We start from the raw sequence: 21,587 nt of genomic DNA, 5'->3' as shown, positions 1-21,587 counted from the left end.
AGATTATTTGATCCCAGGTGTTAAATAATTTTAGACCGTCTTCTCTATTGACATTTGGGTGTTTTTTTTTTATTTCAATGCCTTCACGTCACCAGTCTTGGGAGAAATCTATTTTACGAAAACTTTTCATTGGTCGAGGCGGATGTAGCGGTTTGGACGGTCTGTTATGTGTTCACATACTATGACATAAAAATGTAACTTTTACGCAAAAATCTAATGTAAAAGTAGTTACAATTACACGCGTTTTAATCCTTTACAAGAGTGTTAGGCAGGTTTGGGGGAGTACTCACCGGTCCAGGCCGTTGTAAGCGCCACTGGCCACGAAGAGTATATTGGTGGTGTCAACTTGCACCGCGTCTCCACGCAGCTTGCGGGAGTTACGCTCCGGAACCGACACCACGGCGCCTTCCAGCATCTTGAGCATGCCCTGCTGTACACCCTCGCCTGCACACACCAGGGGTAACTGATCATCACGACGGATACCCGATATTTTATTTTGCTCTTAATAGTGATTCTAAACAATATGTTATGTTTTTAAAGTGATAAACCTAACTTCTAGGATTAATACACAAATAAAATTTGAAAAACAAAATTTTAAGAACGACGCGGGACTCGAACCCACTACCTCCAGCGTTCCGTGCCGGTGCTCTAACCAACTGAGCCAACCGTTCGAGTAACGTATCGTTATAAAATCATGTTTGCTTTGTTCAACTCTCAGGTTATGGCTTCATTATTTCTAGTGTTATAATAATGATTTTCATTAGTATAACACTAGAAATAAGGGATTGCTTGTAACTAATTGTAGTAGGCTTCATAAGATACAATATAGCTTTAAAGGTAAATGTATACACTTTTATAATAAAGTCGCAGCCACTGTTCAGGCACTCTCTATAAATAAATTTAAGTGTTTTATTAAAAATTGGCTCTGTCGTAATTCCTACTACTCCACAGCTGAATATCTAAGTGATCGGAGAGCATGGGACTAGATTATGATTTTTTATAGCGAAAGAAATGACTGTACAATATTATATATTTTTATTGAAAAGAGCGCAACATAAAGAATGCTGGGAGAGTTTCATGCGCCGCTTCTTCTCTCATAGCGCCATTATTTTCCGAAGCGGTAGTAGTATCTAGAATATTAGAAATGACATCAAAATGAATTCTAAAGGAATCAATTTTGAGAAAATAATGCCTTTTATGCCTTTTTACTGTACATAAGGCTTAACAGTTAAAGCCTGATAAAGAAAAAGAAACGATTTATCTTTAATACAGTAAAATCATCAATGGTCAAAGTAAAATAATATTTTAGAGTCAAGGTTGTAGTTCACTTATCCGAAAATCTGGCTCCTGAAAAGCATTCGCTGGACTCCACTGTAAATCATAATTATTTTAATGATCCATGAAAACTTTGAGGTGCGGTATAAATAGGCAACGAGCCTAAGAGCGCTTTCGCACCACGTCCGATCCGAATCCGATCCGTCCCGTGATAATATGGTCCCGTGTAGTCGAAGAACTATTTCTAACGGTTGACGAAAAGAAATCGGATGACGGAATCCGGATCTACTGCGTAAACTACCATAGAAATAGTTCTACAACTACCTCGGACCGTGTTTTCACGGGTACGGATCGGATTCGGATTAGACGTAGTGCGAAAGCGCTCTAAGAGTAGATTTTTATCAAGTTAAGATGGAGACCAATGAGGCAGGGACTTACCTCCCACATCCCGTAGCTGATGGATGCCGGGAACCGCGCCGATCTTGTCCACCTCGTCCAGGAACACGATACCGGTCTGCGCGCGCTCCACGCTACGGACAAACGACCACGATGGATCCTGGTATAACTAGTCTGGCCATAGTACCAAATTACCCTTGAATATTGTTCTCAGGTTTGGAACCCACAATATGAAGTTTTTAAGACATTTATCTACACACCCATGCTTTAAAACCTCTATTATAGATTCTGAAACAGCTTATTGCCAACATTAAAACACCCAATGTCGTAATAACCATTACATCATCCAAACGAGTGTTGTAATGTTGTACTGAATTTCATAACAACACTCCTATGTTTTTTTCGATCCCTTCATGCGCAAGGAGTTTCAACAGACAGCCAATATAAATTAATAATATAATTAATATGATACAGATTATATAATAAGATGTAAAAGGCATCACATACTACCATTACAAATAAGACGTCAAATAGCTTGTGACGAATTGTCACAATCAAGTTACTGGTGTATAATAAAACTGCTTGCTTAGTGACATCAATAATATATTATATTATTTATATCACTCTCGCTTATTACCTACTTATACTTCTTACTCAATTACTAACAATAGCACAGCTTAATATTCGACGTCTGTCTCCGACTAGACGCTCGATCAGAATGCCCCACTTTTTCAAAAGAATAGAATAATATATACCTTACGTTCTTCATAGACTACCCTGCATTTCGAATCGAACAACTTACGAAAAATACCGGATTCTAAATACCTTCAGCTGATGGTAATTGATATGCTCTTCCCATTACAATGATGTGCCGCTCAGGGTTCTAGAAAAATCAAAAACTCTGAGCGGCACTACAATTGCGCTAGTCATCTTGAAACAAGATGTTAAGTCTCATTTGTACAATAATTTCACTAGCTACGGCGCCCTTAAGATCGAATAATGCTTACACATTACTGCTTCATCGCAGATATAGGCGCCGTTGTAGTACCCATAATCTAACTGGCATCCTGTGCAAAGGAGACTCCCACTTGTATTAGTGTGTTGTAGTCATCCGGTGATCACTTACAATTATACTCTATTGCAACACCCTAGAAATTACAGAAGAAGAAAACAGTGTGGCAGTACATGAAATAAATTTCCTTGAAAACCACATTGTAGAGAAACGCTACGCCTCCAGATTATGAGAATAGGGGTGTGCATATCATATAGGCAGTGCCTACCCCTCGTTATGAACCTAAATAATATACTAGTGTTAAAGTTAATTTACTACCTAGTAAGTCGAAGTAGTATCTGTATAATAGATAATACACTATATACCAGAGACAGATGTGCCACTGATGTTTTTACTATGTAAAATCAGTTACCCAGGCTAAGAGATGGCGCAGCGTTATTTTGAGTAATAATATTTTACGCCCGTAGTGTACCGACTACCGTCGCTAGATGGCGCTCATTATGTTTATACTTTATCTATTATTTTAGACCGTATTGATTTTGATTGCATATTGCGATTTTGATTAATATTATAATTGTTCTTTATTTGTGGATGGAAATTCTTAATCTCGTTCGAGTTTGTGTTCTGTGTTTATAGTGGTGCTTTATATTACTTTGATTACCACACGATAGTCAAGTCTTGTTGTAATAAGAAACTTAAGTTTTTTATTATCACTAGCTATCATGTATGTAAAATTATCGCCATCGTGATGAATTTTCAGCGTACCTATAGATATAGATGGTAGCACTTTCACTGTAAATTTTTATCATGTGCCCATGTAGGGAAGTTGCACCCCCCTCATCTGTTTACTGCCTAATGTAGGCAGTATACAGAATGCATTTACGAAGCAAGCAGCGTTTCATACAACTTATGTCGTACTGTTGGACTAAAGTTCAACTACAACTTGTTAGATCTATCTTGCTAAAAAACCAATGCACGCCCCTGGATGAGAATGATATTTAAGTTGATACTTGGTGCCAGAAGGCACTCACTTGAAGTTGGCGTCCTGCAGCAGCTTGGCGATGACGCTCTCGATGTCCTCGCCCACGTAGCCGGCCTGCGTCAGAGTGGTGCAGTCACAGATCGCGAACGGCACGTCCAGGCACTGCGCTATCGTCTGTGCCAGGAGCGTCTTCCCTGCAACAAACACCACGTGGGATCAATATTATTTCACATAATAAATTCACGATATATGATTCCTATTATATATTGATAGGCTAAAAATTACTTAATACCAGTTTGCACAGTATGCCGGCTAAGTTATGGGTACCACAACGGCGCCTATTTCTGCCGTGAAACAGTAATTTATAAACATTATTATGTTTCGGTCTGAAAGGCGCCGTATGAGCTACTGAAATTACTGGGAAATCGAGACTTAACATCTTATGTCTCTAGGTGACGAGCGCAATTGTAGTCCCTGAGCGGCAATGCACTGTAATGGGCAGGGCGATTAAATACCATCAACTGAACGTCCTGCTCGTCTCGTCCCTTATTTTCATAAAAAAAAATCGAAGGAGGTTCATGATCCTCGATACTGTACATTGAAACTATTGATGCAAGTGTTACAAGAATATGGAACTATGTGTTCCATACTCTCATGTTGGTTTAAAGTTTATTTACTACGAAAGGCACTTCATGTAAATAACATCTAAAACTCTACAAAGTATAACCAGGATATCCACTTCTATATCCTACACTTTTTATTCTTGGCATGGTTGGGTATGCTAAACTAGAAACTAGGAGGGACGTACTCCTGGTTATACATTTATGGAAAATTTTGCGTGGTTATGGTGAGTCGTCCAGCCTACTGGAGCGAATAGTTCTGTGGGTACCGGATGGACGCACTACAAGGCGAAGGCTTGCAGCTGCTCGTAATTCCGCGAGCGAGAACCAATCTTATGCGAGACACGCCTTTTACAGTCGCTTAACGAAATTTAAACGAATTTTCGAATAGGATTGACTTATTTATTTGCTCACTGAACGAGTTTAGAATTAGAGTAGTTGTTGTATGTTCTAGTAATAGTAATAATCTAGTATAGTAGGTATAGATTGTTAGCAATAGCTCTAAGATTTATGTTTATATTAATTTAAATACTTAAATTTAAATCAAGCCTATCCCAATAGGTCACTCTATAAGGATAAGGGGCTTTATTGGTTAAATAAATAAATAAATAAAATCATCAGCCGGAAGACGTCCACTGTTGGACAAACGCCTTAAAAATCTCCACGACGATCGGTCCTGCGCAGCCCTTATCCATCTTGGCGATCTTGACCAGATCGTCGGTCCATCTGTGGAAGGCTTACCAACACTGCGTCTTCCGGTAACTGGTCGCCATTCGATGGCTCTTCTGCCCCATCGGCCATCCGTCGAACAATGTGCCCTGCCCAGTGCCACTTCAGTTTCGCAATCATTTGGGCTATTACATTATCATTAATTATTGGTTAAGGGTAACTCAGCTAAATTCCTTGTCCACTGGGCACATTCAGTCAAATCAATACTACGTACGGCACGGCCATAATGTTCAAGTGACCTCTATTATGTCACAAAAAGAAATTATGTAATTACCACTTCCAGTAGGCCCCAGGAGCAACACGTTGCTCTTGTCAAGTCGGAGCTCGTGGTTCTGTCGGTCCAAAACTTCCGCCCCGCCGCCGCCCTGGCTTAAATGGACCAAATCTGGAAACAAAAATTGTAAAACATTAGTGCCAACTCAAAAGCATATTTAGGAGAACCGCTCTGAGTGAATGTCTCCCGAAAAGCCTTGCATAAATCAATTAATTGTCTTTTACGTTTTCCGTAATCAAAGAAGAATTAGAATCGAGTCCGGCCACCAAAATGATTTTTTATCAGAATTAATTCGCGCAAATATTATTTTTTTAAAGTCATAACCCTCACTTCTAGGATTAATACACAAAAAAAAAACATAAATTGCTTAGATTTGCAAGAGCGACTTCTCAAGTTAGCAGTAAGTTGAGCAGGTTATCAACTGTAAAGTAGATCCTGTAGATGAAGCCACAACCTGAGAGTTGAACAAAGCATACAAGATTTTATAACGATACGTCACTCGAACGGTTAGCTCAGATGGAAGAGCAGTCGCACGGAACGCCGCCGAACGTGGGTTGGAGTCCCGCATCGTTCATAAAATTTTATTTGTGTATTAATCCTAGAAGTGAGGGTTATCACTTTCAAAACATAACACATTGTTTATTTTATACTTTTTATGGATGGATTTTTGTATCAAGAAACATGTTACTTCAACATAATTCGCCACTAGGTCGTTACGTTGCCTAAAAGCGTGAGTCGTGACGCATATTTTGTAAAGAAATCATAAACATCAATATAATAATTTGAGAGTAGTAACCGTCGTGACAGCACAAACGATAAACTGCCCACTTTTTGTATAGAACGTGACCAAACAAACCGCTTTTAACAGAATGAAATATGAATTCGTTACACTTTTACTTCACAGTTACGAATTTGCCAGAACAGTCTTTAGCGTCTCGCGACTTGTTCGCCCTAATTCTTTAAATAGCAGTTAGTTTAGAATTGTTTTATAAATAAATAATATAAATATTTTTTTATCAAAATACGGGACGAGACGAGCAGATGATGGTAATTGATATGCCCTGCCCATTACAATGCAGTGCCACTCAGGATTCTTCCAAAAATTCTGAGCGGCACTACAATTGCGCTCGTCACCTTGAGACATAAGATGATAAGTCTCGTTTGCCCAGAAATTTCACTAGCAACGGCGCCCTTCAGACCGAAACACAGCAATGCTTACACATCACTGCTTCGTGGCAGAAATAGGCGTCGTTTTGGTACCCATAATCTAGCCGGCATCCTGTGCAGAGGATCCTCCCAGCAGTGGCGGTACCTTTGTGGGCCTGGTGCAGCGGGTGATGGGCGTCGGCTGCGGCGCTGCTACTGACGTTGTTGTAGATCCTCTTGTAGTGGTTGTACACGGCCACCGACAGCACCTTCTTGGCGTACTCCTGGCCCACCACGTGCTTGTTCAGGTACTCGAATATCTTCTTGGGCGGGGGAGGGGGTTTTCTGGAATACACATTTCAATATTAAATACAGGTGGACTAGCTTGGAAACCTCTGACTAATATATTATCATGCATCTATAAGAGCATGATAATAAGGCATAGAAAGCATTTATTTTCTCAAAATTGATTCCCTTAGAATTCTTTTTGATGTCATTTCTTTCTTTGTAATGGCATTGTGTGTATGACAATTGCTAACATTATAAAACTGAGATGATGCTTAGATTAAGAATTGGTCTCCGCTGCCCTCCAACTAGATTCTGCAGGCGTAGACGCAAAGTGCGGAAACCAATACTAGGTACTACCAAGTGGGCGTACTATTGTACAAATTAAATTTATAAACAAAATTTATGAAAGATGCGGATTTCGGGTTCCGTGCGAGTGCTCTTTCACTAAGCCAACCGTAGGAGTGACGTATCATTGATAAATCTTGTATATGTGTCTTGTTCAACTCTCAGGTTGTGTCTCCAGGATATTTTTTTTTATGGAATAGGAGGACAAACGAGCGTACTCACCTGGATTTAAGTGATCACCGACGCCCACATTCTCTTGCAACTCCAGAGGAATCACAAGAGCGTTGCCGGCCTTTAAGGAAGGTGTACGCGCTTTTTTTGAAGGTACCCATGTCGTATCGTCCCGGAAACACCGCACAAGGAAGCTCATTCCAGTTGTATCCAGGAACTTCTTTACAGTTGATAAACTGCTCAACCCCCATTATTTGTATATTAGGAAATTGACTTGAGGTGTCGCTCTTATAAATCTATACAATTTGTTATGGTTTTAAAGTGATAACCCTCACTTCTAGGATTAATACACGAATAAAATTTGAAAACAAATTATTATGAACGATGCGGGACTCGAAACTACGACCTCTGGCGTTCCGTGCCAGTGCTCTGCTAACTGAGCTAACCGTTCGAATGACGTATTTTCATAAAATCTTGTATGCTTTGTTCAACTCTTAGGTTGTGGCTTCATCTACAGGATCTACTTTACAGTTCACTACTAGTACTAAATATCTGCTCAACCCCAGTATTTTTGGATATTAGGAAATTGACTTGAGATGTCGCTCTTGTAAATCTAAACAATATGTTATTTTTTAAACAGATGTCAGAAATATTTATTGATTATTTGATGTAAGCGCTACAAACGTCATGTAACTACCAAGATATCTCAATTAATAATTACTTTTATTTAACTACAGTTACTCATTACTATGTTAGTAATGTTTAAATTATATAATTATCACTGATTAGAAATAACTAAAATCGTATAATATTCAGTTAACTTGATTCGTGTAAGTTAGTGTGTCAACTAACAGTTGCTAGCATCATCACGGTAGACTGTGCCCTATATAAGCCAGAGCGTTCGAGTGTTCTTTTTTATATAAGAGGAGGCAAACGGGCAAGAGGCTCACGGGATGAGGAGAGGTGAGGCAACCGCCCATGGACATCCGCAACAACACGGTTCAAGAGATCCTTGAACCTTCATTTCTTGAAGGTCCCTAAGTCGTATCGGTAAACCGCAGCCGGTAATTGTTTCCAACAAGGTGGCTGTGCGAGGCAAGAAAGTATGCGAATTGTAAGATTGTGAATTGTAAGATTGTGAATTGTAAGATTGTGAATTGTAAGGGGAATCACTGCCCAAATTGTTATTGTCAGTGATTATTGTAATTGTAAGTGGAAACTTAAAAATACAGAAAATTTATCGAATTAGGCGTTACTTTGCGGAAATCCATAATTATACAAATGATTTAAGTTTTCTTCAGTGTTAATTCCGCCAATATTTGTTTTTAAACAATTCGACACGTGTATCGCCTCTACACGAGGCACCCTCAGGACGTGTTGTCTCGCCAAAATCTGGCACGAGATCGTCTCGTAACACTAAAGAAAACTTAAATCATTTGTATAAAAATACAGATATAACTATTTTAGTATGTACGTTTAAATTACCAACCCCTTCTACACAGATAAAACCTAATATATCTCGGAGTTAATCAATGCACTCGGGTATGTTTACGTATAATTCTCTGGAGGTCTGGACATCTCATCATCTACGATGACATAGCGACTATTACCGACGTGTTAACGTACGTTGTTAATCCTTACGGCCGCGGCGGATTACGAGCGGCTGACGCAACTTCCTCGACTCGCGCCACTAACAATCACTTATATATCGAGCGATTTCTCTTACGATCGAGCGTGCTAAAGGTTTCGCAAACCTCAGCAACATAACATCATTTATGTATATATGAGTCAATTTCGGATAACTGTTGTTTTAATATACATTTACGGCCGTTTTCAATAACATATCTATCCCTAGTTTAACTTGCTAGAGGTAGACAAATCTATCCTTTTACACTTACTTACATTTCAATAACCTATCGACAGATAGCATTGAACTATAACTAATAATATTGGACATAAAACTGGATAGATAAGATCTTGTCATTAAACGGTGATAGCAATGTATCCATAACTAGAGATACGTTATTGAGGACGGCCGTTAGTATACTACGGGCTTATAAGAAGTCTATCCTAGAACCTTTTAAAAGCCATAAGATGTTATATTCCAAATTTACAATAAATTACTGGGCAAACGAGACTTAACAACTTATGTCACAATTTTTGGGTTTTTCAAGAATCTTGAGCGGCGCTGCACTGTAATGGGCAGGGCGTATCAAATACCATCAGCTGAACGTCCAGCTAATCTCGTCTTAAAAAAAATACTGAGCGATGCCGTATGCCATGAAAAAATACTACGCATGCATATAGCATGATAACATGTAGCCATATAAGTTGTTTCGACCTATTGTTTTCATTTAATGCAAAACAAGAATCAAATAAAATATTTTTACAGTAGTTTTACGTTTTACCCCAACATAATATACAGACAAACAGACAAACGCATAAATAAACAGAAAAAAATTTATAAAGTACTTTTTGGTTGTAGTAGGTACTATTTTTAAAACACACAACAATTTTCATTACTCAATCTATCACCGACTGGAAAGATATGCCACAGACCTGAGAAGAACGGCCCCAAGAAACTCGGGCTTTCACTAAACTTTTTTTCAGAACTTGGATTTGTACATTCAAAAATTGAAACAGGGCGCTTACATCACCAGTGGCAGGCTCATTTGCACAGGATGCCGGCTAGATTATGGATACCACAACGACGCCTATTTCTGCCGTGAAGCAGTAATGTGTAAGTATTATTGTGTTTCGATCTGAAGTCTGTACTGGGCAAATGAGACTTAACATCATTTGTCTCAAGGTGACGAGCGCAATTGTAGTGCCGCTCAGAATTATTGGGTTTTTCAATTATCCTGAACGTAACTGCATTGTAATGGGCAGGGTGTATCAATTACCACCAACTCAACGTCCTGCTCATCTCGTCCCTTATTTTCATACAAAATCTTTTTTTTATGGTGTTTAAGCATAAATTGATGAAAATTCACCAATAAACATATTTTTTTCAGATGTGCCGGATCTGTAGAGTAAAACACCGAGAAGTCGCGATACAACAACTCTCAACCATAAGGGCTCAATCGCCAAAGCATGCTCGTGATGATGAGGCAACACTGACGATCAGACGTCGCGACTCATTTGATAATAAAATAAAATAAAATAAAATAAAAACCTACACTTGATCAGCAACACGACAATCATGTTACAGACGGAGCTTATATCAAATGAGGCCTATACGTACAGTCAAGCCAATAAATTAACTGTTTAAATCAATCTCGTAAATTTGTGAACTTAGATTAAGGATTGTCCGCTGCACTACAACTAGATACCGCACTACGTAAGAACAATTGCTTATTATTACGGCAACTATTAGATGCTTGTGTGCTGGGCATCTTGACACTCAATGGCATCTTTCAAATATTTGTAACATACGCTTCGTGTTATTTTACATTGACATTAATAAAAAGACGTGTGGCACTCGGGGACTGCCGCGGTGAAGCTATTGCATAGCATTTTTTATCAACTTATGCAATTATAATTATTTTATTATTTTATTTATGCAGTTTTTTTTAATAAAATTAATTTTAAAACAACCGGGAACTGAGTAAAATTTAACTTGCAAGATTTGATTACAGACAGACAACGGGACAGGTGAAACTAAATAAAAATGCTTGTCAAAATAATAAAAATTAAAAAAACGTGATAAAAAAAATAAAGAAATTAAAAAAAAATCTAGATGTACCCCAGGCTCGAGCCTGGGACCTTCTGCACAACGAGCATATGTGATAACCGCTGTTCCACGGCAACTGTAAAAGCGTGCCGAAATATCTATATACATGTAGTAAGTAAGTGTTAGGTTATTTTCGTTACGGAATTTCTGGAATCGGTCCCCACGTTCAAGGCCCGCGATAGAAGCTATGCAATAGCTTAAAAGTTTGACAGAACATGACATTGTGACACGTCAACGTCACACATTATTGGCCACGAGACCACACGAGACTGGCTTGAGTACGCATACGGGCGTAGTATTAGTTGCCGCGCTTTACGACTATCAAGTTGGAGCGCAACGGAGACCAATCATTTATCTAAGTTTGTAAACTATTATTGCTGTCAACCATGTAACCTTTGGTGAGATATCTACAATATTTACAAATAAAATATCAAGCACGATAAACAATTCATTCAACTGGAATAGCAACAATTGGCAATTAATGTGAGCATTAATGTTAATCGTATTGTTGTGAGTAGCTGCGAGTTTTCGCTGTTCTACTTTGCACGATGGTCAAACTTTTAAGGAAATGCATCACACTCCCAATCACAAGAGTTGAGGTAAAAATACCTTTACTTTTCACCGCACCTGCACCGGCGCGGTGGGCAGCTCTTTTTCACAGGGATAGAGAAAGATTAATGAGAGATATATCAAGGTTATGATCGCAAACACAGTGCCACTCACAAAGTTATAGTCTAGTCGACAAGTTGAAAATGGTAGAAAATAGAGATACTGCTCTTAAAATTATGTGCGATAGCTCATTGGATCCGGAATGACGCTTAGAAAAATGTGCCAAAAGCGTGTATTAGCACATAAAAAATTGCAAAAGTTATAAACAAAAAAAATGGAATTTCGTTTTTTACCAATATTTTTTACGACCATTGTTTAAACATTTTTTTTTTTCACTTACAATTAAGACGGTAGTTCGAGAAAATTTTGTTAGTTAACAATTTTCAACTTGTCGACTAGACTATTAGGTTTACCAATTATTGGGAGCGGACAGCGTATAATATACCATTGGGTCGACTCGTCTCTTGTTACCATAAAATACCTGCACGGTAAGGAAAGATAAATCATAAGACATATCTTCGGGTAACACTATCTCGATCGTCATCCTAGATTTCAAATTGAAATATTTTTATTCAAATTAGGATGTGACATCACTTATTGAAAATCAAAAACTACCACCCATTCCAAAAAGAATACCTCAGACCTGAGAAGAGTGGGCGCAACAAACTCAGCGGACTTTTTTTTTTCATAAAAAAATATATTAAAATTAAAACATAAGGACTCCGTGTCACCTTTCATAACAGTGAGGCACCAAAACAAGCCACTAACGTGTAAATACTAATACAAGCCGATCGGCCGCCATTATGAGATTTGCCGTCGTCTGTGACAGATCAGTCTGCGTCGCAATAAAATATTTTAAAAATGCCGTCGTGCGACGTGAAAAAGTGTAAAAACAATACTATAAAAGAATTTGTGGATATATGTTTATTTAATGGAGAATAAATTGTGTAACTGCCATACCCCGTAGCCGCACACACACTAGCATAAAGGCTTGCATATATCACGGCGCGGAGTCCTTCTATTTTTACTAGTCCGTGGAATAACGTAATACTTTTGTTTTGAACATTTTCTGGGATCTTGTTGTAAAAGCATATACCTACATCTCCTCACAAAAGACTTACTAACTGGACTTAGCCGAGTAGTAGGCATAACAAGTTTATGTTTGTTCCTCGCGTTAACATTATGATTGCCACAGTTTTTAGCAAATTCCTCAATGTGCTTATGAAAAATATAAAAGAATATTAGGTTCTTTAGGAGAGAGCACTCACCTGTAGAAACCAGATTTGTTCTCTGCGTTGTCCTTGATGCTCTTCTTGGTGTCGACCTCGCTGAGCACCACGAAGAAGTGGTGGCACTTATCGCACTTCACGAAGCGCGTGGAGCTGACGAAGGTCTCCACGTGGGTGCACGGGTCACCGCACTTGGGGCATGTCAGGACCCCACTACCGCCTTTCTTGCCGCCTGATGAACCTGTCGAATACTACCACTCATCACTGACACTTTCAAAGGGCTACGTTGACCGGCGAAGGTAAATGCATCTTCACACGTCCCGGTTGGAAGCCCCAGGGAATTCCCGAAGTCCTATTATGATATACCTAGCTGATATTATAAATATAATTCGCCATTATGGATTTGCGGTCGAGAACGATCTCGTTCGAAGAAAGGAAGCGTCGATATATTTGCCAATAATGACCAACTTCTTCGGAATTTACCATTGGGAGGCTCCTTTGCAGAGGGCGCCGGCTAGATTATGGCTACCACAACGACGCCTATTTCTGCCTTGAACCAGTAATGTGTAAACATTATTGTGTTTCGGTCTGAAGGGCGCCGTAGCTAATGCAATTACTGGGCAAATGAGGCTTAATATCTTATGTCTCAAGGTTACGAGCGCAATTGTAGTGCCGTTCAGAGTTTTTGGGTTTTTCAACAATTTTGAGCGGCAACTGCATTGTAATGGGCAGGGCGTATTAATTAGCCATCAGCTGAACGTCGTGCTCGTTTCGTCCCTTATTTTCATATATAAAATTCTACACCAGAGCTCGAGATACCCGGCAACTGGAACGTGTGAAAAGACATGTACTTATTTCATATTATGGAGATTTAGAGGCCAATCAGGGTTAACTACTTCCAAAAGAAGTGCTACTGGCTAATTATGGACCGTTACCCAGACCGTTAATGAAAATAATAACCCAATCCATATTAATTTTTTTTTAACAAAAAACACCGACTTCAAAAATACTATTCCACAACAACAGATATAATAATATGCACTAAAAAGTATAAAAATAATTGCGTATATTTACACAATCTAATTAATTAATCTGATTCTAGTTACGATTATTGTTATGGTTTTCTCATGGTTGCTATTGCCATATCTATATCAAAATGGGACCACACGGGAAGCACCAGCTTTCAAATAAAAAACGATTTATCAAAATCGGTTCACCCAGTTGAAAGTTCTGAGGTAACAAACATAAAAAAAACATGCCGACGAATTGAGAACCTCTTTTTTTAAGTCGATTAAAAAGAAATACATACACGTCATAAAATCAATATCATTGAACTAGTGAGCCAACTACGATAACATTGCTGCAATCGCTAACTTGAACACAGTTCTTGAATATAATTCCAACAATATAAGCGAATCAAGGATTACCTGCCCTAATAAATAATGCAAATTCAAACATTTTTATTCAAAATAGGACTTAAAATCACTTATTGAAAGTCAAATACTACCCATTGCAAAAGGTATGCCTCAGACCTGAGAAGAACAGGCGCAACAACTCAGCGGGCTTCTGTTTTATATAACAATATAGTTGCAATGTAAAATCGTACAGTAAAATGTATTATTTAATAGCCTGTGGGCGGTCGCTCATTTCCCAATGAGCGGTATGATTAAGAAAGTCATTTATGTTATAGTCACCTGTACCACACAAGCGATTTTAACAATTCTTATGAATATCGTAATACTTTTGTTTCGAACAGTTTTTGGGATCTTGTTGTAAAAGCAAATAAAACATACGACGCTTCACAAAAGACTTACTACCTCGACTGTGGGACAGGCGTGGCTTAAACGCGTGGTTATCCCTTATTAAGCAATTTGTTATTTTAAAGTGATACCCTCACTTCTGGGATTAATTATACAAATTGAATTTGTAACCAAAATCTCAAGTCAAGTCAAAAACCTCTCGGGTTCTGTGCGAGCGCTCTCTCCAACTGACCCTTTGCTATATCTTGTTCAACTCTCGTGAGCCGGTAGCGTGGTGACGTCACACCCGGCAGCTAATAAACGATAACGTGATATAAAAACAATAGCAACATTGGTCGCGGGGTGATTGAACTCTCTGCCTTTTGTTGTCACCCATCTAACAGTAGCTACTCGGCTCGACTAGTTTTGATCAAGAACATCAACTCTCCTGATGACCAGACACAGCCTAAAGAATGATGAAGAGACCGAAACAGGTGCGAATAAATGCGCAAATGAGTGCTTTATATCATATGCTTTAACACCTCCCAAACAAAATCTCTTAATTTTAATCAATATGTTAGGTTTTTAAAGTGACTCACTTCTAGGATTAAAACACAAAAAAACGATTGTGTGGTTTTATGAAACCACGGTAAAAGTGAAACTTTTTTTCACATTATAGACATTTAACTAAAAATTTTTGGAATAATATTTACATTAAACACTGACAAAAACAAACAAAATAGCGTTGAGCACTGGCACAAATGAGTAATAGTCTATACACTACACGGTCAGCTGCTGCGTACTATAGGCGTCGAGCGACCGTCACGCGACATGCAACACACAGACGAAACGTTCAAGCGTTAAGCTCTTTTCAGACTACAACTATAATATAATAGCACATAGTTCATAGGACACCAGTTTACCAGTGGGACGCTCCTTTGCACAGGATGCCAGCTAGATTATGGGTACCACAACGCCTAATTCTGCCGTGAAGCAGTATTGTGTATACATTACTGGGATTCAGTCTGAAGGACGCAGTAGCTAGTGAAATTACTGAACAAATGAGACTTAACATCTTATGTCTCAAGGTGACGAGCGCAATTGTAGTGCCGCTCAGAATTTTTGGGTTTTTCAAGAATTCTTAACGGCACTGTATTGTAATGGGCAGGGCGTATCAATTACCATCAGCTGAACGTCCTGCTCGTCTCGTCCCTTATTTTCATAAAAAAAGGCCTAAAGCCACAGAGTCGCGACATTAACATGGACCTTGTCTGACGACCTGTGTCGACGTCATCGGAGGTGTTGTAACACGACTCCGAGCAAAGCTCTTGACCACCTCGATGTTTATTGCGGAGCCTTCGGACCACTAATTAATGCTTGTTCTCCTCGCCCATTCCAAATCTTGTGAAATTCACTCATTTTTAAATTAAATTTGTTAACAACATGATATCTCGAGCTCCGTTCGAGCGCACTATCATGATCCAATCGTTCGAGAGAAAACTGAGAGTTGAACAGGAATACCATTTTACGAACTACGATTTACGAACCATACGTCACTATTGCCAATGGCGCAAGTCGCAACCAGATTTTACGAACTTCACCTCTTGACCACATGACTAACTAAAGGGTATTTAATACTCATTAGTCTTGACTCTCTCTTACGGCCGTTTTCAATAACCTATCTATCCTTAGTTTAACCTACTTAAGGTAGACAAATCTATCCTTTTACGCTTACTTACATTTCAATAACCTATTGACATATAGCATTGGACTATAACTATATTGGACATAACCATGGATAGATAAGATCTTGTCATTAAACGGTGACAGCAATGTATCCGTAAGTTAAACTAAGGATAGATAGGTTATTGAAAACGGCTGTAAGGCAACTCGAGCCGAACGAGCGTTAAATAGCCGAGTGGGACAGCTTGAAGACTACAAAAAAAAAATAACTTCATAAACTAATGTTTTGAGGAGGGCATCACATTTCATGAGGTGAAGAGATAACGTGAACTTGTTAGAGGTATGGTAGAATACACAAATAAAATTTGAAAAAAAAAAATATGAACGATGCGGGACTCGAACCCTCGAACCAACGTACCTTTCGCGTTCCCTGCCAACTGAGCTAACCGTTCAAATGACGTATCGTCATGAAATCTTGTATGCTTCGTTCAACTCTCAGGTTGTGGCTTCGTTTACAGGATCTACTTTACAGTTCAGTTTCAGTACTACATAACCTGCTCAACCCCAGTATTTTTGCATATTAGGAAATTGAGATGTCGCTCTTGTAAATCTAAACAATATGTTATGTTTTTAAAGTGATAACCCTCACTTCTAGGATTAATACACAAATAAAATTTTAAAACAAAATTTTATGAACGATGCGTCACTCGAACGGACAGCTCAGTTGGGAGAGCACTCGCACGGAACGCGAGAGTCCGGGGTTCGAGACCCGCATCGTTTATAAAATTTTGTTTTAAAATTTTATCTAAGACAGTTTCTAGCAAATTCACTTATATGCCTTTGTACATGCATTACATTATCAAGAATATATTGAGACGCAACAGTCAAGATGTTAATTTCTTTGAATTTTGCTCTAAATGATTCTTTAGGACCTAGGTTATAAATAGCGCGAATAGCCCTCTTCTGCAGCACAAATATTGTATTAATATCGGCAGCGTTGCCCCATAGCAATATATCATAAGACAAAATACTATGGAAATAACTAAAGTATACTATTCGCGCCGTGTCTATGTCAGTTAATCGTCTGATCTTTTTAACCGCGTATGCTGCAGAACTAAGTCTGTTCGCCAATAAGTTCATATTATGTTTTGAGGAGGGCATCAATGAGGTGAAGAGATAATGGGAACTTGTGAGAGGTATGGCACAAGTCAGGAGTGAGGACGTACCGGCGCCGGCGTTGTCCTTGGCGTGGGGCGCTGCGGGGGGCTGGTCGGTGGGACTCTTGCACAGCACCGCGCACGTGCTGATGGAGCGAGGAGCGGGCCGACGGAGCGCGCGACACCCGCCGCCTCCTGTCACATGGAACACACACCAACAACCTCAAACATCATGTTCTCACGTAGTAAACTCTTAATTAAAAGTTATATTATAGTGCTAGGTGATGCAACTGAAATACTCGAACTTTCGATAGTCTTAAAATTAAATTAATCATAGAGTTCCGTATATAAATATAAAATATTTCTTCTAAAATATAATTTATAGGTTTTTATTTTAGGTATCCATACCACTGATGTCTTAGATTAAGGATTGGTCTCCGCTGCGCTCCAACTAGATACCGCAGACACTGGAATCACATATCGGTTCGAATCCTGGTAGGTGCAAGCATTTATGATGAATATGGATGTTTGTTTCCGAGTCATGGATGTTTAAATGTATTTATGTATGTTTATAAGAATTTACGTATGTTTAAGTATATTGTATTAAATATATCATTATCTTGTAACCCATAACACAGGCTATATATGCTTAACTTGGGGCAAGATAATTTGTGTAAAAAGTGTGTCAATATTATTATTATTATTATTATATCATCAGTTAGTATTTTGTATTTAAAATTTCAATGTAAAATAACACGTATCTTAAAAAAATTTAAAGATCTGAATGTCAAGATGCCACGCACACAAGCATCTAATAGTTTCCGTGATAAAAAAGCTGTTGTTCTAAGGTAGTTCGGTATCTCGTTGGAGCGGAGCAGAGACCAATCCTTAATCTAAGACTAAAGTATATAAATCTCTAGCATCTGAATGTAATTACATGACTTTTGTGAAATTTCCTAATAAATAGATATCTGACACTGACACAGACTAGCTACGATTTCTGCAAAATTTTGTTAAAAAAGACCAGTGCTTAAGCCCTTGAAAATGATAAAAGTGAAAAACTAATAATAGTAGGATGAAACCTATTGGAAAAGAAAGAGAATATAAAAAAAATTAAAGCAAAAATGAATTACGGGCGATCTGAGGTCGGGAAGTGGAAAAGGCCCCCTCTTTTAGAGTAAAAAACGGTTTATCTCAGTTTTTTATTGTTTCTGTATACGATCAACATATTATAATTCAAAAAACAAAACAAAAGATAAGTAAGTAACTCTCGTGTGAACATTCAAAAGCTCGAGTATTGTGAAGTAGGTTACAAAAGAAACTTAATACGTGTGACGTAGCTTGGGGATTCCATTGGCGCCGCGTGATGTAACTTGTCGGTCTGAGAACAATTGATCGTCAGTTCGTGTGAGCTCGAGATAGACAACCTTATGCTCTTCACTATTATTAGTTGATGATGATAGATGATTTTTTTTAAGTATTTATGAGGACACATCGTTTGAAAGTTATAAATTTTGCATTGTGAAATTCGCACCATACATCGTAAAATACGTATCCTTTACTATTTTTAAATTAAATTGGTCCCGTCCATGCCGGGCCAGGCCAGACCTACTTAATCTGTACAATTTTCAAACAAATTGGTTTAGCCGTTTCGGAGGAGTTTGCTAACAAACACCGGGACAAGAGAATTTAATATATTAGATATACACGCCTCTTTTTGGCACTTTCCGAATATTTCCTCCAAAAAATTTGTTATAATATATAAGTAGTAGGTATATTTGTTACTTCAATGTTCAGAGTCACTCATGATGATTATTGAACGGTTAAAAGGAGAGTTGTCCTTCCTTCTTTGAATTTTGAACAATAATGGCATTCTATTAGCTATACGAAAGTTCCCGCCCAAAAAAACTTAGGTTGTTTTTTAACTTTCAAAAATTATGTAAGAATCCCCCCACCAATAAGTTTCACAACATAGGTTGAATGACTGTTCTATCTTGGAAACGCTTTACTAATGGGGCGATAGGTATAGTTCTAATTTCACCATTTTCATATTAGAACCGTCAAATTGTCGCGGATTTCTGACTGATATTTATAAACAAAGAGTTTTTTCATCTCCTATACTGTACTGGTTATCTCGCCAATGTGTTGAATACCAGTGGGAGGCTCCTTTGCACCGGATGATGGCTAGACTATGGGTACCACAACAGCGCCTATTTCTACCGTGAAGCAATAATATGTAATCATTACTGTGTCTCGGTCTGAAGGGCGCCGTAGTGAAATTACTGGACAAACGAGACTAAACATCTTATGTCTCAAGGTGAATCCTGAGCGGCACTGCATTGTAATGGGCATGGCGTATCAATTATCATCAGCTGAACGTTTTGCTTGACTCGACCCTTATTTTCCATAAAAAAAAATCGTCGTGGGTCACACCTTCGGAAATTGATAGTAACAAACTTGCTACTATAGCAAGCACCTTTATTCGACAATATTATTCTTGTGCTCATCAACTATATTTGAATATAGTCTGCGAATCAGCGAGCAGTATTAGCCTAAACAAAACTGTAGTAACGACTTTATAATGACATGACATACAAACTGCAGAGGCACTTTTACTTTCAATACGAAAGTTTTCAACGACATGAACATCAACTACTTTTGAGCTTTAGAACCTACTTAAATAGACATATTTTGTACGATCATTTATAAACGTTAGCTTCAGTGTGAAGCGGAAGTCAAAGTTAAACACCTACGGGTGTCAAAATAATCTGAACTACACCCGAACTGGCCGAGTGTTTTTCTTTTTTTTTTAATGAAAATACGGGACGAGACGACCAGGACTCTAAGCTGATGGTAATTGATAATTGTGACGCTCTGCCCGTTACAATGCAGTGCCGCTCAGGATTCTTGAAAAGCCCAAAAATTCTGAGCGGCACTACAATTGCGCTCGTCACCTTGAGACATAAGATGTTAAGTCTCATTTGTTCAGTAATTTCACTAGCTACTGCGCCCTTCAGACTGAATCACAGTAATGTATACACAATACTGCTTCACGGCAGAATTAGGCGTTGTGGTACCCATAATCTAGCTGGCATCCTGTGCAAAGGAGCCGCCCACTGGTATTCGGTATTCGTATCTGCCTGTCGAGCAACGGGTGGAAGGTTCGCTCCCGCTTGAATTGGCTGTTAATATTTACCTATTGCACACAATTTTTACCAAAATAAATGCAAAAGTTACTGGATTCCTGTTTTGAGGCCCTCGGCTCCGTATGTTTCCTACAAATTTCACCCTCGTTAGGAATCGCTAACTTTCACCCTTTAGTGAACAATAATTATTGTTTTACTACTTGAACCAATTTTTCTTAGTAACTTTATATGATAGCAAGATTTTTTTGATTATTTAATCTCGGTCTGTGATTACTTTTTTGAAATTTTTGTGATAAATATACGTTTTAACTTTTAAGACTTACTGATACCTCTCTTTAAAAACTCAAGAGCGGCTTGCACATTTAATGTTTGTGTGTAGTTAGATCATGTGGCTGGCTAATAGACTCTATTCCTACAGCCCACACTGTCACAGACTTATATTTTTTTATCACGTGAGTTTTTTTGTTCGTTATGCTTTCACGCTCTAACTAGAATCATGAAATTTGAGACACATTTAGTACTTACTTAAAAGCAATAAATACACGATATACTTTCGTCATCTTCAATAGATTTTTCACAAATAAAAAGTTAATTGAAATTATTGAAAATGATATAATGGAGCCATTTTTAAATTTATTTTATACTAGCTGACCCGGCAGACTTCGTACTATCTCAACGGATAAATAAAATACCTAAACTTTTGTATAAAATAAGCTTAAAACAAACAAAATGAATCATTTTAATTCCTCGGTATGAATGAAATTTTATTATTATTTTCGTTTAATTTACAAAACAGATATTTCTTGAAATACTGGCTATTTATAAGGTTTCAATTTGATATTGATAGACACTCACACTGTTATGATACAGTCTGTTAATCAATTTAAAGCTTGCTGATAAACGTTTGGTTTTGTTTTGTTGGTGCGGTTAGGTTCAGATATATTTTTGGAAAAAACTTAAGATTTATCAATCTACATAAAAATGCTGTAGTTAATCTACCTACTACAGTTACCTAAAATTAAGTTTATTTTTTACCTCCCACACATCAAAGAA

At 38.2% G+C, this 21,587-nt stretch overlaps 1 protein-coding gene across 4 annotated transcripts in view; it reads right to left on the bottom strand.

Annotated features, from left to right (window-relative positions):
- LOC126968596 (ATP-dependent Clp protease ATP-binding subunit clpX-like, mitochondrial) overlaps nucleotides 1–21,587 on the bottom strand; it is a 42,761-nt gene that overhangs the window by 17,821 nt on the left and 3,353 nt on the right. For all 4 annotated transcript variants that reach the window (XR_007730256.1, XM_050813611.1, XM_050813612.1 and 1 more), the window contains exons 2-8: nucleotides 17,458–17,583; nucleotides 12,849–13,050; nucleotides 6,601–6,779; nucleotides 5,289–5,399; nucleotides 3,715–3,859; nucleotides 1,714–1,805; nucleotides 291–444 (exon numbers count right to left, since the gene is read on the bottom strand). Coding sequence is in view for 3 of the 4 variants with exons in the window: in XM_050813611.1 (XP_050669568.1) it covers nucleotides 291–444; nucleotides 1,714–1,805; nucleotides 3,715–3,859; nucleotides 5,289–5,399; nucleotides 6,601–6,779; nucleotides 12,849–13,050; nucleotides 17,458–17,583 (1,009 nt within the window). In the remaining variant the exon portion in view is untranslated. The remainder of the gene's footprint in view (nucleotides 1–290; nucleotides 445–1,713; nucleotides 1,806–3,714; nucleotides 3,860–5,288; nucleotides 5,400–6,600; nucleotides 6,780–12,848; nucleotides 13,051–17,457; nucleotides 17,584–21,587) is intronic.

This window comes from Leptidea sinapis, chromosome 16, assembly GCF_905404315.1.
Source record: "Leptidea sinapis chromosome 16, ilLepSina1.1, whole genome shotgun sequence".
In the NCBI taxonomy this organism is placed as follows: Eukaryota; Metazoa; Arthropoda; class Insecta; order Lepidoptera; family Pieridae; genus Leptidea; species Leptidea sinapis.
Note: the sequence above shows the minus strand (reverse complement) of the source record. Positions and strands in the feature narration are given on the sequence as shown.